We start from the raw sequence: 21172 nt of genomic DNA, 5'->3' as shown, positions 1-21172 counted from the left end.
AGGCCGTTGGATTGGAATTAAACCACTGAGATCATCCGGAATGATGTGTTAAGGATAATCAATAGAGTTCCTCATTTAATAGAAAAGTAATCAATACTTGCAAGTTGCAAGACAACTATATTAAAGGTCTTTTACCACCAAAGAGTAACTATAGTCACACTCCGACTACCCGAGTGACTAGTTAGAGTTAAAAGATGGTGTATTATCATGGTGATTAGGGTTTGAATCCCCCTTCCCATCAAAAAAAACAACTAATTATTCAACTAATGTTTCAACCCTAATCCCTTATAGAAAAACTTTTGAGGATGCGATGCACGGGTCTAGAGATTTACTCCGTCGAGATCGATCCAAACAGTCATGCCTTGAAAATGTTGATATTTAAAGATCTTCAATTGTTTTTTTTTTATTTTTTATTTGGAGTTCTATCTTTTCTTCTTCCACCTATTCGAAATCAAGGTGCGATGCACGAGGGTCACACCCTCTATAAAAATACCAACAAGATACCCTTATCTCCTCTAGAGAAACTTTCGAGGGTGCGATGCATTGGTCTAGAGATTTATTCCGTCAAGATGAGTCCAAACAGACATGCCTTGGAAAGGTTGATATTTAAAAAGAAAACTACATTAAACGTCTTTAATTACTCCCTCCGTCCCCTAAAGATAATCCTATTTTCTTTATTCATCTGTTCCAAATTATAGTCTTGTTTCATTTTTTAGAATGTAATTAATTCATTAGTTTCTTAAAAGACCCTTATTTAATGTGTTTTGTTATCACAGTATTAATTTGGGTCATCCAAGTATTAATTAAGGATGTATTAGGAAATATGTGAGTAAAATTGAATGTTGTTACTATATTAATTAGATTTTCTTAATATGTGTGAAAAAAGAAGTAGGACTATCTTTACGGGACGAATGGAGTATTATTTTTTTTAATTAAGAGTTCTCTCTCTCTTTTCTTCTTCCACCTCTTTTCCTTAAAACTTCCATTGAATACATATAAGCGGGCATGAGACAATGAGTGTATACATCAAGAAGAGTAGAAGACAGAATTTAAAGGAATCAGGAATGTTGCATAAACATGGTTTAAGACATATACATATCAAAGTGAGTGGAATGAAGTCAATGGCAGTTCCATAGCCAATTAGTTCTGCTAATGAACATAAGTGCACAATATCTCCCTTTCCTTGGCGGTCAAAAATCTCAGCGGCTGCTATGTCCTTTCTAGCCTTTCCCCACAACCCTTCCGCCTTTACCGTTGAGAAGCAGTACTAGTTGTATTTCATACATATCATGCACAGCTAATATTGTTGCTTGCCCTGAAGTACTTGGACAATTTCCTCAGCTCTTGATTGGATGCCTTTAAGATACTCGGTGAGAACACGCTGCTGGTAAGAACCTCCCTCCTGAGAGAGAAAACGTAAAATGGAGGTAAGGATCTGTTCTTTTTCACACGAAAAACAGATGATGAAAACGAACGAAAAATACGATAATCAGAGAGTCAAATTCAAGGTTACGCCTTACTGTTCGGATCAAAGTTCGTTCAATTCGCTTTTTGATGACAGCATAGAATTCCTCTGGAGAAATATCCCCCTTACCAACTGTCATTCCACTGATCAGAAGCTTGTTCCATTCTTCCTCAGGAGCTGCATTACATTGAATGTCTATAAGTGATGTGGATCTCCCACAGGCCACAGCAGATAAAAAAACCCAAAACTTCTAATCGGATGCCGAAGAAAATGGAGGGCAGCTCATAGAATCTCCACACAGAGATCAACTGGCCCATCTTTCAGCATCTCGAAAACTTTAGCATTTATACTCTAGGAGACTTGCATGACGGTTCTTGCTATAAAATCGCACGATCCTAATTTAACCAAAATCTCTTTGAGCAGTATAGAAACTTGATCCAAAATGTCTAGACAAGAACAATGTATTTGTAAGACAGTTGGGAATTATGAAAAATCCCTTCAGGTTTCCCATGAGTTAAAACGATTGATCATATACTCATATATATCTAGGGATCTTTTTCTGGAGACTCTCAAATTGGGGATTTATATATGCAAAGCATAACAAATAGGCCTATTTATGTAATTATGTGTCTTCTTCCACACAACATTAAGCTAATTCATGCACGCAGGGCATTGCTCCCATGCATATAATAATGATTAGCAGACTGCATGTGTACAAGGAAAAGTGCACAGCAACACAGGAAACATTCTAATACATGAACAAGTAAATATGTACAAACAAAACAGATTCCATCGAACAATGTTCCATTCCTAGGAATAAATTTAAAGAGTTGTCTTTCTGAAAAAGAAAAATGATGCAGAGTACTAGATACCTTTGATTACAGTCTCCAGGAACAGCTCAGCCTTCAAAATTTCATCACCTGCATCAGGTACATAGATAAGGGTTCGATGCTAGGTTTACTGTATGCAAGTGAATTTCCCAACTAGGATTTTTATTTTACAAGTCCATAACATTTGCCCAGATGTAAGTTCCAGGTAACTGGCACCATATGTAAAATGTATTGGGATAAAGATATGACCTTTTTTTGCGTAACTACGTTTGGATAGTACTCTAGAAGCATACAGTTGAAGAACTTTTTGCAACATAGCCACAAGTCCCGGTTTATCCCCATCTTCTTTTGCCTGCAAATGACCAGTAGATAACTCTGTGACAACCTTTTAGCACCTGTTAAAGAATTATTAGTTAGTTACCAATATTTCTTTGATAGTATTTAGAATACAGAGGATTGGCATGGCTCCCGCGCAAGAATGATACCCACAAATCAAGAAGTGGTCCAGATATTCGTTAGTTAATAACCCTTTAGGACATCTTACATGGTAAAAGAGGTTATTATATATCCAACCAAAGATTCAGAGTAACAGCTGAGGTTTCTCATCGTATCATTTTACAATGACCAGTGACATTTCAAGAATGAATTGTCCCTCTTCTGATTTTTAAAATAGAAAACACACAAAAAAACATGCACACTGTAAAGCTTCTAAAGATAGAACAGGCTACAAGCTTTGTCAGCAAGAAGATGTATGTCCTATGACAAGCAAAATAATATTCAGGTGGTAATGTCTTAAGATAGAACAGGCTCACTTGTCGTAGCTGTGCATTAACTTCTGAAAGAAATCCCTCATCTAGTTCTCCCTCTTGCTCTCTTTGAACTATTACCTGAAAATAAAAAGGGGAGTTACACACATATCAAAGCAAAAGGATAAATAAGCTAGCTTATAAGCTGTTAGGTGTTTGGTGATACTTTTAAAATAAGCTAGCTTATATTAATTGCAATAAGTGAACGAAGAGCATATAAGCTCCTACGACGAGCTTATTTTAAGCTAGCGTATAGGAGCTTATAATTTAGCATATTTTAGGAGTTTAATTGGGTATAGGGGTGGAGCTTATAAGCTAGCATATAAGAAAGGCAATTGAGGCTATTTTGAAGAATTCAAAAAATGGCAAAGGTAAAGAATCAATTTTTTTTTGTCTCGGACAACCATGGTCCTCCTATCCACAAGAGAACAGATAACATTGAGTAACAAGATTAAAAGGTCAAAACAAGACTCTACACATAAATTCCTTGAGTTGCCAAAACCGTTTCAAGTTAAAGTACGTAAAATTTGGTGGATATAGAATTCTATATCTATGCAAAGACAATATAATCTTATAAGTAGCCCATAAAGACGTAAGAAGAGAAAATAAAATTATTTAAACCAAATTATAACAGAGGTTTACATTCTCCATTAGCTTGAGAGCCTCAGGATCTCTAGGAGGCCAGGCAAGCTCTTCTACTTCATCAACTGCAGGTTTCAAAATCTCCTTGAGAACATCTGTAGCTGAGTTTATCCTTTCCTTCACAGTAAGAGAAAGGGGACAAATCATGATCAATATAAAAAAGAATGGAATTTTTTTGATCAAACAAGCAGGAAACCATATAAAAAGCTTTGACCATGTTAAAGCAACAGAAAGGGAGTACATTTGTCTTATGGACAAGACGATCCACTATGCTCATCACAGATATAGCCAATTCCTCGTAGTCTTTCTGCCGGAGAACAAAAACAATGACAAAGCAACACTTCAAAAGATTGTGATAAAACAGAAGTATAATTCATAAACATCACCAAAAAATCATTGTAATTAGCAAGAGAAAACCGTGCTTTATCATCCTCTGATTTGCAAGTATCGGTTCTTGCAGCAAGTCGAATCCAGAAACTCTCATTGAATGCAAGGACATTTTCGACAACAAGCTTATCAAGCTGAAAAGGAAAAATAAGAGCAATAATAGTCCTACGTAAGTATTAGTTAACTTGATTCCAAACAATCTCTGGTTACTTAATGGTATTCACTTGTAGTCAACATGATAACCATATCAACAGGGTTACTTGCAATATGCACATGGTAAATCAATGCAAAGGCTTCATGATCTAACAATTACACACTTGCAAGATGTATTGCATCCAATCATAGTAAAAATTTTGGAAATCATATCAATCAATATTTTGATTTTTGAGTTGTCCCAAATGAAGCAGATAATATATAGATCTTGCCTGGTATGAGTCATACACATATCTAAACAAAACATCTGAAAGGTGTATGTGTTTGACCTCTTAAATCAAGTATACTCGAATATTAAACAAAGCAACTCTCTTGCAACAGAGCCATTGTTGCTTGAAGAATAAGCTAACTCTAGTATACAGCAGCGTGATAAGAAAAGAAAACAGCAAGAAACAGAAGCCATGAAGTAACAATTAATCATGAAACAATATTCAGGAACATGACAAGAAACAAGTCAAAAAAACATTAAGATACTCTGTCTAGTTACCTCTTTTGGATTAGAATCTCTCAGCGCATCTATTAACCTATCCACTTCTACGGTCTTTTTAAATGCTTCCTCAGCATCCCGAGGGACTGCAAAGATGAAATGTCTCCTGTTTAATTGATACGTACCAGTTTACAATCAACTTCCATTCAGAAAATTCAAGCATTTCAGAACAGTAACACTTGAATGAAACACTTGAGAGAATGAATGATATAAAATGGTTAACAATGTGTATCTTTCCTTCTTTCTACCTCCAACAAAAAGGGGGAACAAAAGCTAAAACAAAAGGAGCCAGAAAGAGTAACGAACAATATCAGAGAGATAAAGGAACTTCTCTAGTTACTGCTACATGCAGGGATAACAGCTTCATGTTTAATCATCCCTACTTCCTCAACTTTCAAAACCACAGTTGCCAGGTTGTTTAACCTTCAGCTTCAATGTGGTGGCACTAATCTAATCTCGGTAGTGAGCATATTAAATAAGTTATTAAACCAGTTAGTCTAGTCTATTAAGGTACGCTCAGTTCTATACTTCAATTATATATATTATTTAAATAACAACTCAATCAGTTGATTTAAACCCAAAGGACCCAGTCCCCTCTCTACCCCAAAACTCTAATTCACTGTAACATACAATGGAACAACAAAGTTCATCAAGTCTGAAAGCTTTCACATCATAAAGTGAGTATGGAAAGTCAAGTGACCAGCTGAAGATCAGCATACACGTCTATACATAAAGAGGAGGAGGGAGAGGGCAAGAAATGAAATACATAGAAAAATACCTCCTCTTCCACTCAATTAAACTGGTTGAAGACAATGGCCGCAGACTCTCTGTCCTAAGAAAGCCAAAATTCCGTCTAAAAAGTAATGAACTCCGAATGGTAACGCAATGCCATACCTAAAGGAAAGGGGGAAGAAAAAAAAAGGAACAAAATTTTAACACTACTATTCATAGCAGCTAGTTTGGTTTCCAAGAAAACCAAAGAAATGTTAGAACCAAATAACCCCAGCATCTATGAAACATCCAACATCTTCTCCTCTTTCGTTTCTATATTTCAACAAATTACAGGGGAGAACATACAAGTAACAATCCAGAAAACTAATTAGGGCATGATTAAGGCGCAGAGCAAGTGAGGCCTTAAACCACCTGATTAAGGCGCGGAGCAAGCGAAGCCTTTGGCGTCTTAGAGAACGATAGCGTCGCCATTGTTGTCCGGACTATGGCGGGAGAAACCAGTGAGAACCGTTCAATTGGCAAACCAAATCGATAAGCTGCACACGTTGTTTTCTCTCTAATTTATTTTTTTCCCCTTTTATTAATTAAATAAAACAAAACCTTAATGGGTCATTATTGGGCCGACACTGAAGGAACGAGTATTGGGCCTAGTGGGCTCCAATAGCGGTGTTAAATACGCATTAGGTCCATGTCCTATGGGCCATGTGGACTAGTAAGTCGGTGACTGTCTCTATCCTGTGGCATCGATCATATAACAAAAATCATAAAAATCCCAACAATTAGTGTCTCAGTTATCCTAATAGTTGAGTTAGATGTACAAAATCCAAGTAAATTCGTGAACTCTACATTTCTCATACGATGCACATAAAATTCTGCGTGCACAACTTAGCAATTGGGATAATTGAGATATCAGCTCCTTTGATCCATATCATAACTGTGATTATAATGTATTAATGTGTATGGTTAGGTAGCTCCGGCCCAAACTTTGTGGTAGGAAGTAGTGTAATTGTTTGTCAAGTATTCTATTTTGCCATATATGAGTGATTATGTCCCGTAAACCCTGCATGAGAACACTAATGGATGATCCAATGGCCGTACTTATCGTACAACGGTGCGTTTCTAATAGAAGTGCCTTTAAAATCTTGTCTTCCACATGATTGATCCATCCAAGGGGTGCATTTCCATTAGAAGTGCCCTTAAATCTTGGGTGCATTTGGGAGTGTATTTGTTTTGACCTAGTATAGTGATGTGACTATGAGGCGAGTTCCGAAAAGTGATGACATGAGACAAGTTGCGATGATAAAAAGTGTTTGGTGCGTCATTAAAAATATTTGTAACGAGATGATAAAATTAGATATTATATATTGATTGATATCAATTAAATTTTGATAAATTTAATGTTCTAAAAATATAAATCGATAATAAAATTGATTGATGACAAAATTAAAAGAAAGAATTCTTCATATTTTGACGTTGAAAATGCACTTAACCAAGTTCATTGAGAGTAGAAGTAGCTCGGTTTTCAAACTCACTAAGGTTAATGATGTCGTAACGTACCACTTGACCAAATATTTTTTGTTGGAATAAGGTGCGTTCAACCGAAAAACGATGCATTCGGAATGTCCAAACAGCCAAACACAACCCCAAACCCCCTTGTCTTCCACGTGATTCACACAACATGCTAGAAACTAGAAAGTGTTGTAAACTTTACGATAATTGAAAAAGTTAGCATTATTATTCTCAGCTCTTTACCACTTTTGGATGCTGACAACTTGCACACACACACATAGACATACATGTATATATATGTATATATGTACGTATAATTTTATGTTTCCCAGATTGCAAAAGACCATCCAAATCCGGGTACTGAAAAAGTGTTTTTTGTCAACTAGTGACTAATCTGAAAATGTATAGGTTTCCCATCTCACTAGAACGTGCTTATTTTTGTCATGCAATGCTTCTCCTATAAATTAAAATGGAAATATGAATCAGAATATATATTGAACAAGTTTTGGTAGCACAGAAATGAAAAAATGGGAATTCATTGACAAAATTCTGAAAATTCTAGCCATTGCACAGACATACATAAATCGAGAACGACTTCGTACTAGTTTATCTTTGGACAATCGATACAAGCTTAAATCGGGTCATCAGACCCATACGCACAACAATTTCCTACCTGACGACAGGATAAATTGAGTCAAATCTCAATATATGGCCACAATAATACTGCTACCACACATCGGAAATTGAACTCAATACCTCCTTAGTCTGTACGGTTTGACCACAGAAAGATTCATCAGCTACACTATCACCCAAATGATTAGCACGTTGCAAATAACCAAGCTCTACTGCAACATTACAGCACCTGTGTGAACAAGGCAAATTGTCAATTTACTAAATTCAGTAATCCGGTTGACTTGTGATTTTGTTGTATTGATGCAAGATCTAACAATTATTGTTTATCACTGATGAAATGAATTAGACCATAAACAAATGGTCCTAATTTAAAGAAAAAAAGGGAAGATAAGGATAATGCAAGCAACTCTTTTTCTTTTTAATATATCGTGGGAAGCTCTTCAAGACCCTTTAAACCCAACCTAGCAGAATAAACTGATAGACCCATACACGACAATCTCATAAGTTACTTATATGGGATCAGGGTTATACACTAGAATTTTAGCGAGAAATGTGGCCTCAAAGTGTTGGCGAGAGGTTTCAAACTTAAATCCATGAGTTTACATGAATTATCAAGAACCAATCCGGTCGGATAATGCAAGTAGCTTTTTTTTAAAATATATCGTGAGAATCTCTCTAAGGTAGGACCCTTTAAATCTAACCCAGTAGAGTAAATCTCTAGACTTATACACTATAACTCATAAATTTCTTATATGGAATCAGGGTGATACACTAAATTTTAACGAGAAATGTGACCCCGAAGTATTGACGAGAGATTTCAAACTTAAATCCATGGGTTTACATGGAATATCAAGAACTGACTCGCCAACCTCCTTGGGTTATCAACAACCTATATATATATATACAGCCTATGTGTATATATAGATTTGATGGAAAGAGGGAAGATTATGGGCTCTGAACCAATAAATAGCACGCCTGCTCCAGCTTCAGGCGCAGTCAGAATGAGAGTGAAAGCGTTAAGATCTACAATAAAACAAGAAACAGTTGAGAATCTTTATTCAAAGAAAGAGAAGAGAGAGTCCTATAGAGCTTTCTTTGATCTTCGCCTGCTTATCCAAGGCCGCCCTATTGCACATACGCCCATAACATTTTGTATGTTACTGTATCCCCTTTAAACTCACACAATCAGATCGCAACACCAATCTCAATCTCAATCTCTGCTCTCTGTCTTTATATTAAAATAGTACCAAAGTAACTCCAGTTTCAACTAGATTTGAACAAAGAAGAATGAAGATATGCTGTGACGTGTGTGGCCAAGAAGAGGCCTCTGTCTTCTGCTCCTCTGATGAGGCAGCTCTTTGTGATGCCTGTGACCACCAGGTCCACCATGCAAACAAGCTTGCAAGCAAGCACACTCGCTTCTCTCTGCTCCAACCCACCTTCAAAGAATCCCCACTTTGTGATATCTGTCAGGTGTTTGATTTTTTGTCTCACTGAGTTTGGGTATGAAATGATTCTATCAAATCTTGTCTGTGAATTCAGTTTTGTAACTGAAATGATGTTCTGTTTGTGCAGGAGAGGCGAGCGCATCTGTTTTGTCAGGAAGATAGAGCAATTCTGTGTAGAGAATGTGACCTTCCAATCCACAATGCCAATGAATATACCCAGAAACATAATAGGTTTCTACTCACAGGGGTGAAAGCTGCTTATACTTCATACGCAGCTTCATCATCCTTTAATGGCTCCATCAACTCTGAGAACAGAAGCTACCGTCAACATTCCATGGAGAATCCCAGATCAGTTTCTGATGAAATTTTCAGTTCTCCTTCAGTTGAGAAACCATCTCCATCATTTACTTCCAGAGCTGATGCTAATCATATGAGTGACACCAGTTCTGTTTCCACCAGCAGCATATCTGAGTATTTGATGGACACATTACCCGGTTGGCGTGTCGATGATTTTCTTGATCCTTCATCTGCTGCTGCTAACAATGCTTTCTGTCAAATTTGGACTGCACCCTACATGTAGAAAAGGATGTATCTTTCATTGAGCAGATTAACAATGAGTTTTTGCTATTGAAGGATCAAGATCTTGAATGCAACATGAGTTGTATTTCATGAGAAGATTTAGCCATCTGGGTCCCTCGAGTTTCCCCCTTTAACTTGCTCTATATCTTTTCCTTACAGCTCTGTTAGTGTTTGGTGGACTTGGCAACTTGAAGTGACCTGAAAGTAAGCCAGAGATGGATAGAGATGTTTTGATGGACAGATGAGCCATTCTAAGTTCAGATGGCATGTACTCAGTCCATTTTTTTTCCTGTCGATTAACCATTCTTGTCTGCTTTTCAATCAGATGTGGTAATTTTGTAAGAGTTCCAAATCCTTACTGTTTTTTTTTCCCCTCTTCTTGTAGCATTGCAATGAAGTTCAAATTTCAAACATGTTAACCCTAATATTCCTTCTGGGGTGAATCAAGGAACCCATCACAGGGCTTTTAGGGTATTCTAGGATCTTCCGAGACTCACAACTTTAAAACGTATCTTACTAAGTCAACGAAAACTCATAAGCTAAATCTTTATTTTAGCGATTGAGCTTTTCTCAGCAAATCTCAGATAAAATGATTGTAAAAAGAAGGCCTTTGTATTCCAAGTAAAATGATCCTTTTAGCTGTACATTCCAAGTTCTAACGGTCTGCATATGCAATATTCATATATGCAGTTTATAGACTTCATTATAAAAAGGATGCCACAGCCAAATTTAACCGAGCTAAATGTGTAAAGTTACTAGCACTTGACTAAAAGCAAGCCTATGTAGACATTGATTTGCTTTTAAGCCCAAAATTGTATCATTTTATCCTTCAATTAGTTAAATAACGGTCAATAGATGGATGGAGGGACCTACAATGATGTTTAAATAGAGTTTAAGAGTGTCATTCAAATGATTTGAATCTAACGGGATGTATTTAGAAATGATCTAAATCACAAGGGGTGTATCATTTTTCATCTCTACACTATACATGTGGTTTCAATTTCGTCCTTAAATTATTTTTGCTCTCAATTTCATCATTCAACTATGAGAAAGTACATATTTTGTCTTTCAAGTGAAAAGTGATCGGAAAAATCCTGTGTGACATTTATTTGACATATCAAAAAAAATTTATGTAGCAAACTTTGACAACTTCAACATTATGTCTTTTAACTATAAAAAAATGTAACATTTTTCGTTCCTTAATTATGAAAAGAGTAATTATTTTGTCTTTTAAATCACATTAAGACATGAAGTGTAGAAATCAACGTGTATTCCACTATGTATAAATTATGTCAAGTGGGATTCCACATAAAAAAATTTCGACATCAAAATTTTTTGAGGGATGAATGAGATATTTTTTCATAATTGAGGGGCGAAATTAAAGGGAAAAATGATTTAAAGACGAAAATGAAATTACGTGGCTAAGTATTTTTGGTAATTTAACAAAAAAAGTAGTTAGATAATTCGTTCCAAATTTCCAACCAGATTTCCAACACTACTAGACTAAAAAAATCCTGTGGTTCACCTTATCCAAGGCGAGTCGAGGAGTAGAGATGGCCTCACTCTCAAGCATGTCCATCACGATCAGCCATCCCAGACTTGGTTTCTCATTTGTACTCTCCCCGTCTCCAAATCCAGGTATCTCTGTCTGACTCTCTCCCTCCACATTCACACTGTCAAAGCTGTAGTTACTCTATATTTGATTTTTTTTGAGCTGGCTTTGATGTCGTAGGCAGTGTGAGTTCCTCGCCGTGGTGGTTTCCGAAGACCAAGTTACATAACCCCTCGAGGTCAAGAACGATGGTTTTTGCCAGCAATGGAGGTAGCCAGAGAGAAATTGGTCTAAAAGAAGGGAATAGGCTTTATCTTGGAATGGACTTTGGTACATCTGGAGCGAGGTTCGCTCTCATTGACAATGAAGGGGACATTCATGCTGAAGGAAAGCGAGAGTATCCACGTGTTATGGTAACCAACGTTCTTTAACTTCATGCCTGCATTGTTAGCTGCAATTGATACTGCTAATAATTGTTTATGTTTGGATGAAATTATAGTTTTGTTTGATTGAAATTGGAATCATAGGTGCCAGTTAGGCATTGATGTAAACAGTTGGTGTGCGCCTGTAATGTTATGTTTTCTTTTTCTCTTAATTTAACCTTCTAGCTATTATCTACGTTAATAGCTAATTTGCTTGGACATTAAATGATTTTGAATGCTAAGAAATGTGAGAGCGTCCATCAATGGAGTTATCTGCATTACTATACAGACTGAATCTCAATATGATGTAAAAAATTGTCCATCAACATTGTTTCTGCATCTCATTGGCATCCTCTTGTGAAACTCTGCATCAGATTGTAAAAAATTGTGCCAGGTAAAACACCGGAGTGTTTTTTCCTTTTGAAGTCACGAAAGAGCATGATTGGCCTTGCAAATGAAATTATAACACTCGTTTGTTAATTTCAACTTTCACCGGCAAATAGAACTGTTAATTTTGTTTCTCTTGTCTAGAAAGAGTGGTGAAACAATGGATTGGGTGTGGTCATGGAAAACCACACTTTTCTCGCTGCTAGAAGATGTTCCAGTTCATCTACGCCCACTTGTTGCTTCTATTTCTATTGATGGTACTTCTGCAACTACTATCATTCTAGACGGGTAGATACCATCAAAATTAATTGCTTATAACTGGCTTGTTTTCCTAGTCATGTCAACACTGGATTTGAAGTGTGCAACTGAATTTGTTGCTGCAGCAACACGGGAGAACCATTATGCAGACCCTTCCTCTACAATGAGAGTTGTCCTGATGCTTTACCAATTGTTAAGTCTATCGCTCCTGCAAATCATACAGTCTGCTCTGGTTCCTCTACACTGTGCAAGCTTGTATCTTGGTGGTACACTGACAATCCAAAGAAAAGTTCCGCTCAGTTGTTACATCAATCAGATTGGTTGTTGTGGCTTCTTCATGGCAAACTTGGGTTGACTGATTACAACAATGCTTTGAAGGTGCTATCTAGTCATCTTTACTAATTGGGTTTTAATCCCATTGTTCAATCATCACATGTTGTATCTGCAGAAGTATTTAATAATTGATCACTCTCTTGTATTGACAGGTTGGCTATGATCCTGAAGTTGACTCTTATCCACCCTGGTTACTCTCTCAGCCATATTCACAGCTTTTGCCTTCAGTTAAAGCTCCTGGAACTTCGATTGGTTCCTTAAAAGAGGATATCAGAGCACAATTTGGTATGTACTCCTACTGCAAGTGCCCTAGTAAGGAAGCAATATAGCACAAAGGTCTTATTTGTTAGTTTAATTTTTCTTTGCTCGAGTATCAGTGAAGAACTTGTCAAATTGTGGAGGTTTTCATGCCATATCAAGTTTAAATGGAGACTTCAGTGGACTGAAGTTTTTGCCTTTACATCAACAGAGAAATTGATGTATTTAAAGAATCCAGAATGGAAGAGCTTTCCTTGTTTCTGTCGATTATTAACTTGTATTTAAACTATGTTGAAGTTTCATCACTTCAAACAAACTTTTTAATTCCATATTATGATTGTGATTTGTGATGTTGGCCGCATAGTGAACTTTTTTTTTGATAGAATAATGTTTCATATGGAAATATCTCATTAAGGGGGGCATGCCCTGGTTGGCAGCAGCCCATTATTAGATTTAGCTACAGCTGATAGTTTCACTGAGCTCTTATAGAGTAATAGTGTTGTTATAGAACTGAATTTAGCTCCAAGTAAGTCATTTCTAATTAGGATATTATTTTTAGTAACTGCTCCTCACTATCTGCCTTTCAGTTTGTGAAACCACTAGTTTACTGGCAAACGTCCCTGCAGGTTTTTCAGAGGAATGTGTTGTGTGCACGGGGACCACTGATAGCATAGCCGCCTTTCTCGCAGCACGGGCTACACAAACTGGGAAAGCGGTGAGAATATAATAGCACTTTTCTTCTTCGTCCAGAATAAAACTTGAAGGGAATTCATCTGTTATAGCATGAGATGTACTCTCATGGCTTGCCATACATGCAGGCATATGATGTTCAATCCCTTTTATTCCATTGATTGAAATTCTGACTCTTGAGTCTTGACACCTTAAGTGCATTTCCTGACTAATAGAAGTCAATCAATCATCAAACCGGCAATTCCGAATTTCTGAGGTCCATTACATTGATCCTCGTCAAATTTTTTCATTATATCTTTATTCAGAAGTTTCTTTCTTCGGCCTCCCTTTTTTACTTCCTAGCTCAACCTTCCATGTTGGAGTGCTGATGTTGCAACTTTGTACATGTGCATAATTTCTTGTGTAAATGTAAAATTCGGAAACTTTGCAGAAAAATATTATGGAACTTGCCTGGGTCATTGCATTTGTTGTGTTACTCTTTGGCTTGGTCACTTCAGGCTCTAATTAATTTTGTTTAGAGGCCAGGCTCTAATGTATTTACTGTGGCTCTGTTTTGATTTCTGAACAATTTTCTATAACTTGTTTAATCAGATAATTTCAATGTCCATGCAGGTCACATCTTTAGGCTCAACACTTGCTATTAAATTACTGAGCACCATTAGGATTGAGGACGCCCGATATGGGGTGTATAGTCATCGGCTTGATGATAAATGGCTTGTTGGAGGTGCTTCTAATACTGGTGGAGCAGTTCTTAGACAAATTTTTACAGATGAGCAATTAGAGAAATTGAGTGAAAAGATCAATCCGATGGACGTCTCTCCTTTTGACTACTATCCTTTGCAGTCTGTAGGTGAGAGATTTCCTGTGCAAGACCCTAAGATGGTTCCCAGGTACATAATCTAAGACTTGAAGTGATTGGTAAATGGTAAGAGGTCTGAGAGGTTCATTATGGTATTTTGGATGTCCGGTTATGATGTTAGAAGCGTAATGAGTAATTTGTGTATGAAGATTTAGAAGTTGATTGCAATTGTTTATTTCCCTCCACAAAACTAGACTTATGGCACATTATCTATGGGCACCCGTCTCATTAGTTACCTACATTCATATCATGAGAAGCTAATAGGCGATTGGGTGAGTGAGAAAGGTGGTAACTGGTAACTTTGGCGGACAATGGGCATGTCTCATATAATTGAACAAATGAACGCAGAAAGTAAAAAGAAAAATGAGGAATTAAACAAAATTTTGCTGATGGTCTGCATGAAATGTAGAGTGGATGGGTTACCATGAAATGCAAAGTTTTTCATTCGCCTTCTTGTCTACCGATATGGAGGCAATATTCAAGTCTGCATTTTGTTTTGTCATTCTAGGTTTAGACAGAAAAAAAAAATGGAGACCCTTTAGTTGACTACATGAAAATTCGTTTTGAATAGTCTACCAAAATCTGTTGGATTTATGATTGAACTTGTTCCGTTTTGCTGCTGGCATAATTTTCTACAGAATGCAAACAAGCAGGCTTGCTCGTGTTCATGAACAATTATGACTTACCAGTTACTTGACATTCTTATGAAGGTTACATCCACGCCCTGCAAATGACGTTGAATACTTGCACGGTATTTTAGAATCTATTGCGCGCATAGAGGTAAAGAGCTTAGACACTCTGCATTGATAGTTTTTCACATTGTCAAAAAACACACACAACATATGATATTAACACATACATTTGCTTGCTTTTCAGGCAAAGGCATACCAGTTATTGAAGGACCTCGGAGCCACACCAGTTGATGAAGTGTTCACTGCTGGTGGTGGTGCCAAAAATGAGAACTGGACTAAGATACGAGAGAGGGTGCTCGGTTTGCCTGTGAGCAGGGCTGCTCAGACAGAGGCTGCCTATGGAGCTGGGTTATTGGCCTTGAAGGGCGCTACCAGCAGGATATAAACTGAAAAGCAAATGAGATCGATCTGAATATTAGTTCGTCACGGACATGGGCAGGCAGTGTGGGGATCATCAACCCAACTAGGGGCTGATCACTTTAAATTTTAAATGTAGTTGCACATACACCATGTGTACACTTTTTTGAATGTTATATTCATAAGGTTTTTTTCCTAGGTAAGACCTTCTTCTTATGTTCACTTTAATTTTATATGTAGTTGCCGCTCCGCCTCGGCATTCTCAGAAATATTATTGTTTGTTTCCATACATACCATTGACATTTTGTCCAAAGAATACAAATGCCTCTTAGAGAGAGTTTTTGAATCCAGAAACATGGATCTGGCCAGATAACTTGTTGCAGAACTACTAGTTCATTGAATTATATGAATTGCATTCAATCTACAGGCTACAAATCTTGTTCACAACTATTTGTTCTTTGGACAATTAGTTCCAAACCCTTGTTTAGATATACAATTACAACGATCTTGCGCTTATGGCAGAGAGGCATAAGTCTGCAACAACTAGGTTTTCCACGGTTGGGACATAATTGTCTGTTGCTTAAAATGCATCAAGTGATCTTTTATCTCTAATCTTGTCGACCATCTTGAAACTAATTAGCTTTCAGCTTCTTCTCTAGTTGATAAGGGTCCAAACCTTCAGAGAAGAGTATGCCATTAGGCGAAAGAAGACGTTGGAGAGCGAGGAAAAATCGAGCCTGAAAAATGGGAAAAGATTTTCAATCAAGTTAATCAGAAGGATTTTTTTTGTTCTGCAAGCTAGTTGTACAGTGCTGGAGATGCTAGGCCTTACCCATTGAAATCCTAAAATTGCATACCAACAACCTGGCAAACCATATCCTCTGCTGCTCACAATCTGATAGCAAGAAAAACAAACACAAGAAGGATTCCTTATTTCCTTTAATCGTTGCTAATGCATGGAAAATCGGATAAATTAGAATAACATACCATACAAGTGAAAGAAAAAAAAAATCCAGATCCTTACCAGCAACACGAATGCAGCCAAAGAAAAACATCCACTCATGGACATGCTAATGAATTTGAGATCTCTACCAGCCTGCACAAATGAATTGATAACATCTTGAGTGTTTCATAAGGAATCCGGGGAGGACCTGTGCATTATGCACAGGTGGTGCACTAAATATTTTGGAAAAGTTTCGAAAAATCATAAATGTATAGTATTTAGCGTGAACGAATCCAATGATATATTTTTTGTTCGAAACAAAAAATCAAATTCATCATGATTGAAATGTTAAATATTTTGAGTTTATATCTAACGATCTAAGATCGTCATGCCCGATTGCGGATAAATTTGATTTTTTGTTTCGAACAAAAAATGCCGATGGATTCGTTACGTTAAATACTACACATTTATGATTTTTCCAAAAATTTTGTCCCCCCTCCCTCCGTAAGATCGCATCGCTTAGCGAAGCAACATATCATGAATGACACAAAAATAGTAATGGAATTGTGAAAAGGTGAAGTTTATCCAAACCTACCAGCAATGTTCCTTCGAGGGTAACCGTGCAGGGTGTCACAGCTACTGCAAGAAAGAAAGGAACTAGCACCTTGTGCATCTGTTTGGGAACAAGATATGAGTATCAGCACACAAAGGAAATGGGACTAAAGGTACTTCATTAATCTTAACATGAGGAAACTACCTCTCTTATAACATTCAGATCAGATGTGTAGAAATTTGGGAACAACCAAGGAACAGAAGTTCCAATTGCCCCTAAGATCAAACCAAGGATAGCTCCGATAATAACGAGTGACTTTAGTAGCATTTGAGCCTGTTGGAAACCATAGATATCAGAAACACTTTTGCCATAAACGCAAAACTCAAAAAACACAACAAAGATACATATTCTGTAAAGAAAGAAAGAGAAGTAACTGTAAAATACCATGGATTCATACCAAATACCAAAAGAATTGCCAACCTTTGCCATATTTCGATTGATTCCGTACATCAACTCAGGCATAAATGATAGTGAGGTTTGAGAGAGAGGCTCGCCCCACATACCAATCATATGGAATGTTTGAATCATGACCTAAAGTAAACGACAATCAGCTATAAAGATAAGAAGCAGTAGAAGAAAAGGAATCGGCTAAGAATTACAAATTTACAAGAGTCAGCTAGAGTAACCTGGTGAGCAGCCACAGGGAGAGTGCCCATCGATGTAGCAAAATATATAACGAGAGCAAAGAAAGCCACCTAAAACATACATATAAACAGATCAGATGCAGAGGAAAATTAAAACTTCAGCAGTTAAGTCTATAGAATCAAGATTTGCAACAACCTTTGACATCATAGTTACAAACACTGGAGCAGCAAGTCCAAATATCGTCAGCAGATCATCAGGAGATGGAATGGAGATTGCATATGGATTATATCCTCTCTTGTTAAGACTATTAATCATCATGAAAGCTGAAACAACCTGGAATGTTACTGTTTAGTAAACTAAAAATAACACAAGTAGGTACTGGTTCACGACATGATAAAGAAATGATGAAACAAATGTCAGGAGAAGACAACCCGTATCTTAATCGGTACATGATAAAAGCAAATGCTCATTCAGCGTACCTGTGATGCCATCGTTGCCCACGCTGCACCAGCAATACCATAGCCTAACACACAGCAGAGAACAATATCACCAGTGATATTAATTGCACTGGCAACAACCAAAGCCTTCAAAGGTCCCCAGGGGTCTTTCATGCCAAGGCTGGGAAAGAGAAAGACCAAAGCAGAACACAAATATCAATAAATATGACTTCATCGACAGCATGACTCATATAACTAACAATTAGATACAATCACATGTTAATAACCAAGTATTAAACAACTGGACTAAAGTGCTGCCATAGATGAAGCAGATGATACTTGGGAAGGAATTCCCACCTTGCACTTTGAGCAACCCATCCAACAAGAACCGCAGGCCATGCCAAGCCTCGAATCTACAAGAAGAAAGGTTCCTTAAACAGCTAATTTAGGTCAAATAAATAAATTGGCATTTACATGACAAAGGGGAACACCAATGTACAAGGGTGAGAAGAAATCTTGGCTTTCAAGAGATCAGGGGACAAAAAAGCTGATAATGAAAGAACATTTACACCTTCATCTTTTTGCATCGTAATTGTGTTCGAATACTTACCAGTAACAATGAGAAGAGCGCATAAAATGTCAGGAACAACTTCAACTATTCACTGAAACCAGCGACAAAAATATACAATGATAACGAACCTGAACATACGAGTTCGCCGCAGGTAAAAGATGGACATTCTTTGGCCCTATAAAAGCTGATGACGAAAAGGGAAGAAAAAAAAAAGAATAGTAAATACAATATCCTGCTAAATAAACTCTACTAAATTTTTACTTATTTCCATGATTCACATTGTCATGTCTGAATCCTGAATAGTAGTCAAATATTCAGAAAAATTATCAGAAATTTCCACAATTCTCTTACCAGTCAGTGCCTGTGAACCAAATAAACTTGTGAACAAAAGCATCAACAACCCAGCAGTCAATCCAACAAAGAGCAATATAGATATTTGATGTTGTACTTCATTTTTATCCTGCATCGATATAGCGTAGTCAAAAAATGTGGAACAGATATCAAAATCTCCACACCCCTCCCCAACAAAATAACAGAAGTAAAACGAAAAACTTTCACTCACACACACATCTCATATCAAAATAAAGGCTTGCACCAGCCGCTCATCAAAATGGGTTTTGGAAACTAACCTTGGTGGCAAGGGAAGTGGCAACCATATTCGAAGTAGCTATCGACAAAAACATGAAAGTATAACTCATATAATCACAGAGAACCGTCCCTGGACCTGCATATCCAAAAGTCAGAATTCAACTAATTAAGAGTATATCAGACAGCCTACATTTGCAATAGCCACAAAAAATAAACTTAGCCAAAAAACCCAGAAAAATAAGTACCTAAAGCAGCAAGCTCAATGGAGCTCCCCTGTCCAATGACCACAGTATCAATAAGACTCATCAATGGCCCACAAATCCATAAACCTGTGGCAGGCCCAGTAAACATCACAATCTCTTTCATTTGATTCCATATGTTCTGATTCACTAAGTTCTCTCCCTTAACCTCAATTCCTACTTTCTTCTCTTCTTTTTCTTCCCTAAATGATGGTAATGAATCATTGCTTTCGTCATTTACACTAACAATGTCAATCAGCTCCTGGCCGTGGCCAATGCAAGCTGTTACAGACCCAGCTTTTGGAGTCCAAGTTTTCAAGAGTGGAGGCAAAGAAAAGTCATTGAAATTAGGTGCAAAATATGGCTTGATGAAAGTAGAAGAATTGGTGATCCTTTTAAGATGTGGGTTTTTAAGTGGAGTGTGAATTGGGCGAACAAGGGTTTTGATATGCATTTTCTTAGCTCTGAAAAACAAAGAGGGTAATAAGAACAAATAAATAACAGAATTTATAGACAGGAAAGCAGCTATGGGGTTGGAGCAGAAAGAAATGAAGCTCCGTGCTTGATTGGTTGGTCATGGTGGCTGCATTATTATGAGTTTCAATAATGGCCGCCAAGGTTTAACGTGTAGGAACTCTTACTTTTTTTTCTATTTCTGTCTTGATGTAGGACCATGATTGACTGACACAATTGGGGATGGGATTTTAGTTTTTATTTTTTTGTATGCTAGTAAAACTATTCTACAAGATGCCAACTTGAAGATGATAAACGAAAACAATTTTTTGGTATTGGAGAACAATTTCTATACAAGTTTGTGATTTGGATAGTTGTTCTACCTCTAAATTCGAGCGATCAAGTTTGTGCGCACAAAAATTTATTTCCTCTGTATGAATTGTGATAAAAGGTAAACCTAAATTGTAAACCCAATTAGTTTGGATATAGAAAAGGAAAAGAAAACTTGCCTGAAAAGCAACTTGTGATCAGAGCAGGTAGTCATAGGTGGGTAACCAGAGCAGCCATAACAAGATCCATAAATAGCAACAGTGAATCAAGCATAATTCAATAAATGCACAGAGATTGCAGGACAAAATAGTAGTTGGATTTCGCTTTTTGACCGGAGAGCCAGAACCCCAAACCAATCCTAGTGAAGCTCCACTGGCGACGCGGGCAATATAACTAAAAGAATTATTATGTCACTAGTGACGCGGAAAATATAATTGGAAAAATGTATTATCCTTAATGTCTAGGCAGTTTTGTCCTTTAAAATGACTCTCTTGATTAATTGAGAGTGATTTGATTTTTATTTATAAATCACATCGGTGGCTTACGCCTAACTGTAAGGGTGACGAAAACCAATGACGATGACACACTGTTTTAACCAATGACCTAATCCTTTGCCCCGGCTGATGTCCGGCACGGTTTTAATAACATTACACCTAACTGGCTGATTAATGTGAAATACAAGTATTAACACAATAAAGAGCTGTTCCAGTCACATATGCTATTTGGGGGTTCAATCCATACACTTCGGTCGTCGGGGGATTTTGTGAATCTCACGAACAAATAGTTTCTTGCAGATAATGTGTGCAGAGATTCGCTCAATACCCTGTTAAAATGGTTCAACTCTTTGGAGAATAGTATACCATTACGGGAAAGA

At 37.1% G+C, this 21172-nt stretch overlaps 4 protein-coding genes across 6 annotated transcripts; 2 read left to right on the top strand and 2 right to left on the bottom strand.

Moving 5' to 3' along the window:
- Positions 1-996: 996 nt before the first annotated feature.
- Positions 997-6101, bottom strand: LOC120011594. The gene is made up of 11 exons (XM_038862754.1): positions 5974-6101; positions 5609-5724; positions 4831-4936; positions 4166-4264; positions 3985-4050; positions 3744-3860; positions 3108-3182; positions 2545-2647; positions 2338-2385; positions 1521-1642; positions 997-1402 (listed from the first exon to the last, which is right to left on the bottom strand). The coding sequence occupies exons 1-11, from the start codon at positions 6031-6033 to the stop codon at positions 1298-1300; spliced, it is 1017 nt and encodes a 338-aa protein (XP_038718682.1). The 5' UTR covers positions 6034-6101; the 3' UTR covers positions 997-1297.
- Positions 6102-8634: 2533 nt separating this feature from the next.
- On the top strand, positions 8635-10073 carry LOC119982670 (B-box zinc finger protein 20-like). The gene is made up of 2 exons (XM_038826160.1): positions 8635-9177; positions 9280-10073. The coding sequence occupies exons 1-2, from the start codon at positions 8992-8994 to the stop codon at positions 9730-9732; spliced, it is 639 nt and encodes a 212-aa protein (XP_038682088.1). The 5' UTR covers positions 8635-8991; the 3' UTR covers positions 9733-10073.
- Positions 10074-11219: 1146 nt separating this feature from the next.
- On the top strand, positions 11220-15831 carry LOC120007991 (D-ribulose kinase). Of its 3 annotated transcripts, XM_038858493.1 has the most exons (9): positions 11220-11369; positions 11464-11696; positions 12241-12380; positions 12476-12728; positions 12836-12968; positions 13568-13656; positions 14244-14521; positions 15201-15270; positions 15367-15830. In XM_038858493.1, the coding sequence occupies exons 1-9, from the start codon at positions 11285-11287 to the stop codon at positions 15565-15567; spliced, it is 1482 nt and encodes a 493-aa protein (XP_038714421.1). In that variant the 5' UTR covers positions 11220-11284; the 3' UTR covers positions 15568-15830. The 3 variants fall into 3 exon arrangements, with proteins under 3 accessions (XP_038714421.1, XP_038714428.1, XP_038714436.1); XM_038858500.1 differs by lacking the exon at positions 15367-15830 and having other exon boundaries at positions 15114-15240; XM_038858508.1 differs by lacking the exon at positions 11220-11369 and having other exon boundaries at positions 12237-12380; positions 15367-15831.
- Positions 15832-15910: 79 nt separating this feature from the next.
- Positions 15911-20173, bottom strand: LOC120007982 (protein DETOXIFICATION 46, chloroplastic-like). The gene is made up of 14 exons (XM_038858481.1): positions 19522-20173; positions 19318-19412; positions 19040-19148; positions 18817-18872; positions 18475-18530; positions 18160-18298; positions 17876-18013; positions 17722-17790; positions 17516-17626; positions 17240-17368; positions 17078-17155; positions 16564-16635; positions 16372-16434; positions 15911-16276 (listed from the first exon to the last, which is right to left on the bottom strand). The coding sequence occupies exons 1-14, from the start codon at positions 19967-19969 to the stop codon at positions 16172-16174; spliced, it is 1668 nt and encodes a 555-aa protein (XP_038714409.1). The 5' UTR covers positions 19970-20173; the 3' UTR covers positions 15911-16171.
- Positions 20174-21172: the final 999 nt, after the last annotated feature.

Source organism: Tripterygium wilfordii, chromosome 2, assembly GCF_013401445.1.
Source record: "Tripterygium wilfordii isolate XIE 37 chromosome 2, ASM1340144v1, whole genome shotgun sequence".
NCBI classification, from domain to species: domain Eukaryota; kingdom Viridiplantae; phylum Streptophyta; class Magnoliopsida; order Celastrales; family Celastraceae; genus Tripterygium; species Tripterygium wilfordii.
The sequence above is the reverse complement of the archived record's forward strand: the minus strand, read 5'-3'. Positions and strand labels throughout refer to the sequence as shown.

Coding starts and splice junctions, on each gene's coding strand:
- LOC120011594 (XM_038862754.1), bottom strand. CDS start 6,033: ATGGCGACGCTATCGTTCTCTAAGACGCCAAAGGCTTCGCTTGCTCCG. Junction 4,265..4,830: donor GAGATTCTAATCCAAAAGAG/GTAACTAGACAG, acceptor TTTCCTTTTCAG/CTTGATAAGCTTGTTGTCGA. Junction 2,648..3,107: donor TTAATGCACAGCTACGACAA/GTGAGCCTGTTC, acceptor GGTCATTTGCAG/GCAAAAGAAGATGGGGATAA.
- LOC119982670 (XM_038826160.1), top strand. CDS start 8,992: ATGAAGATATGCTGTGACGTGTGTGGCCAAGAAGAGGCCTCTGTCTTC. Junction 9,178..9,279: donor CACTTTGTGATATCTGTCAG/GTGTTTGATTTT, acceptor CTGTTTGTGCAG/GAGAGGCGAGCGCATCTGTT.
- LOC120007991 (XM_038858493.1), top strand. CDS start 11,285: ATGGCCTCACTCTCAAGCATGTCCATCACGATCAGCCATCCCAGACTT. Junction 13,657..14,243: donor CTACACAAACTGGGAAAGCG/GTGAGAATATAA, acceptor ATGTCCATGCAG/GTCACATCTTTAGGCTCAAC. Junction 15,271..15,366: donor AATCTATTGCGCGCATAGAG/GTAAAGAGCTTA, acceptor CTTGCTTTTCAG/GCAAAGGCATACCAGTTATT.
- LOC120007982 (XM_038858481.1), bottom strand. CDS start 19,969: ATGCATATCAAAACCCTTGTTCGCCCAATTCACACTCCACTTAAAAAC. Junction 18,299..18,474: donor TGGGTTGCTCAAAGTGCAAG/GTGGGAATTCCT, acceptor TCTCTTTCCCAG/CCTTGGCATGAAAGACCCCT. Junction 17,369..17,515: donor TCAATCGAAATATGGCAAAG/GTTGGCAATTCT, acceptor GGTTTCCAACAG/GCTCAAATGCTACTAAAGTC.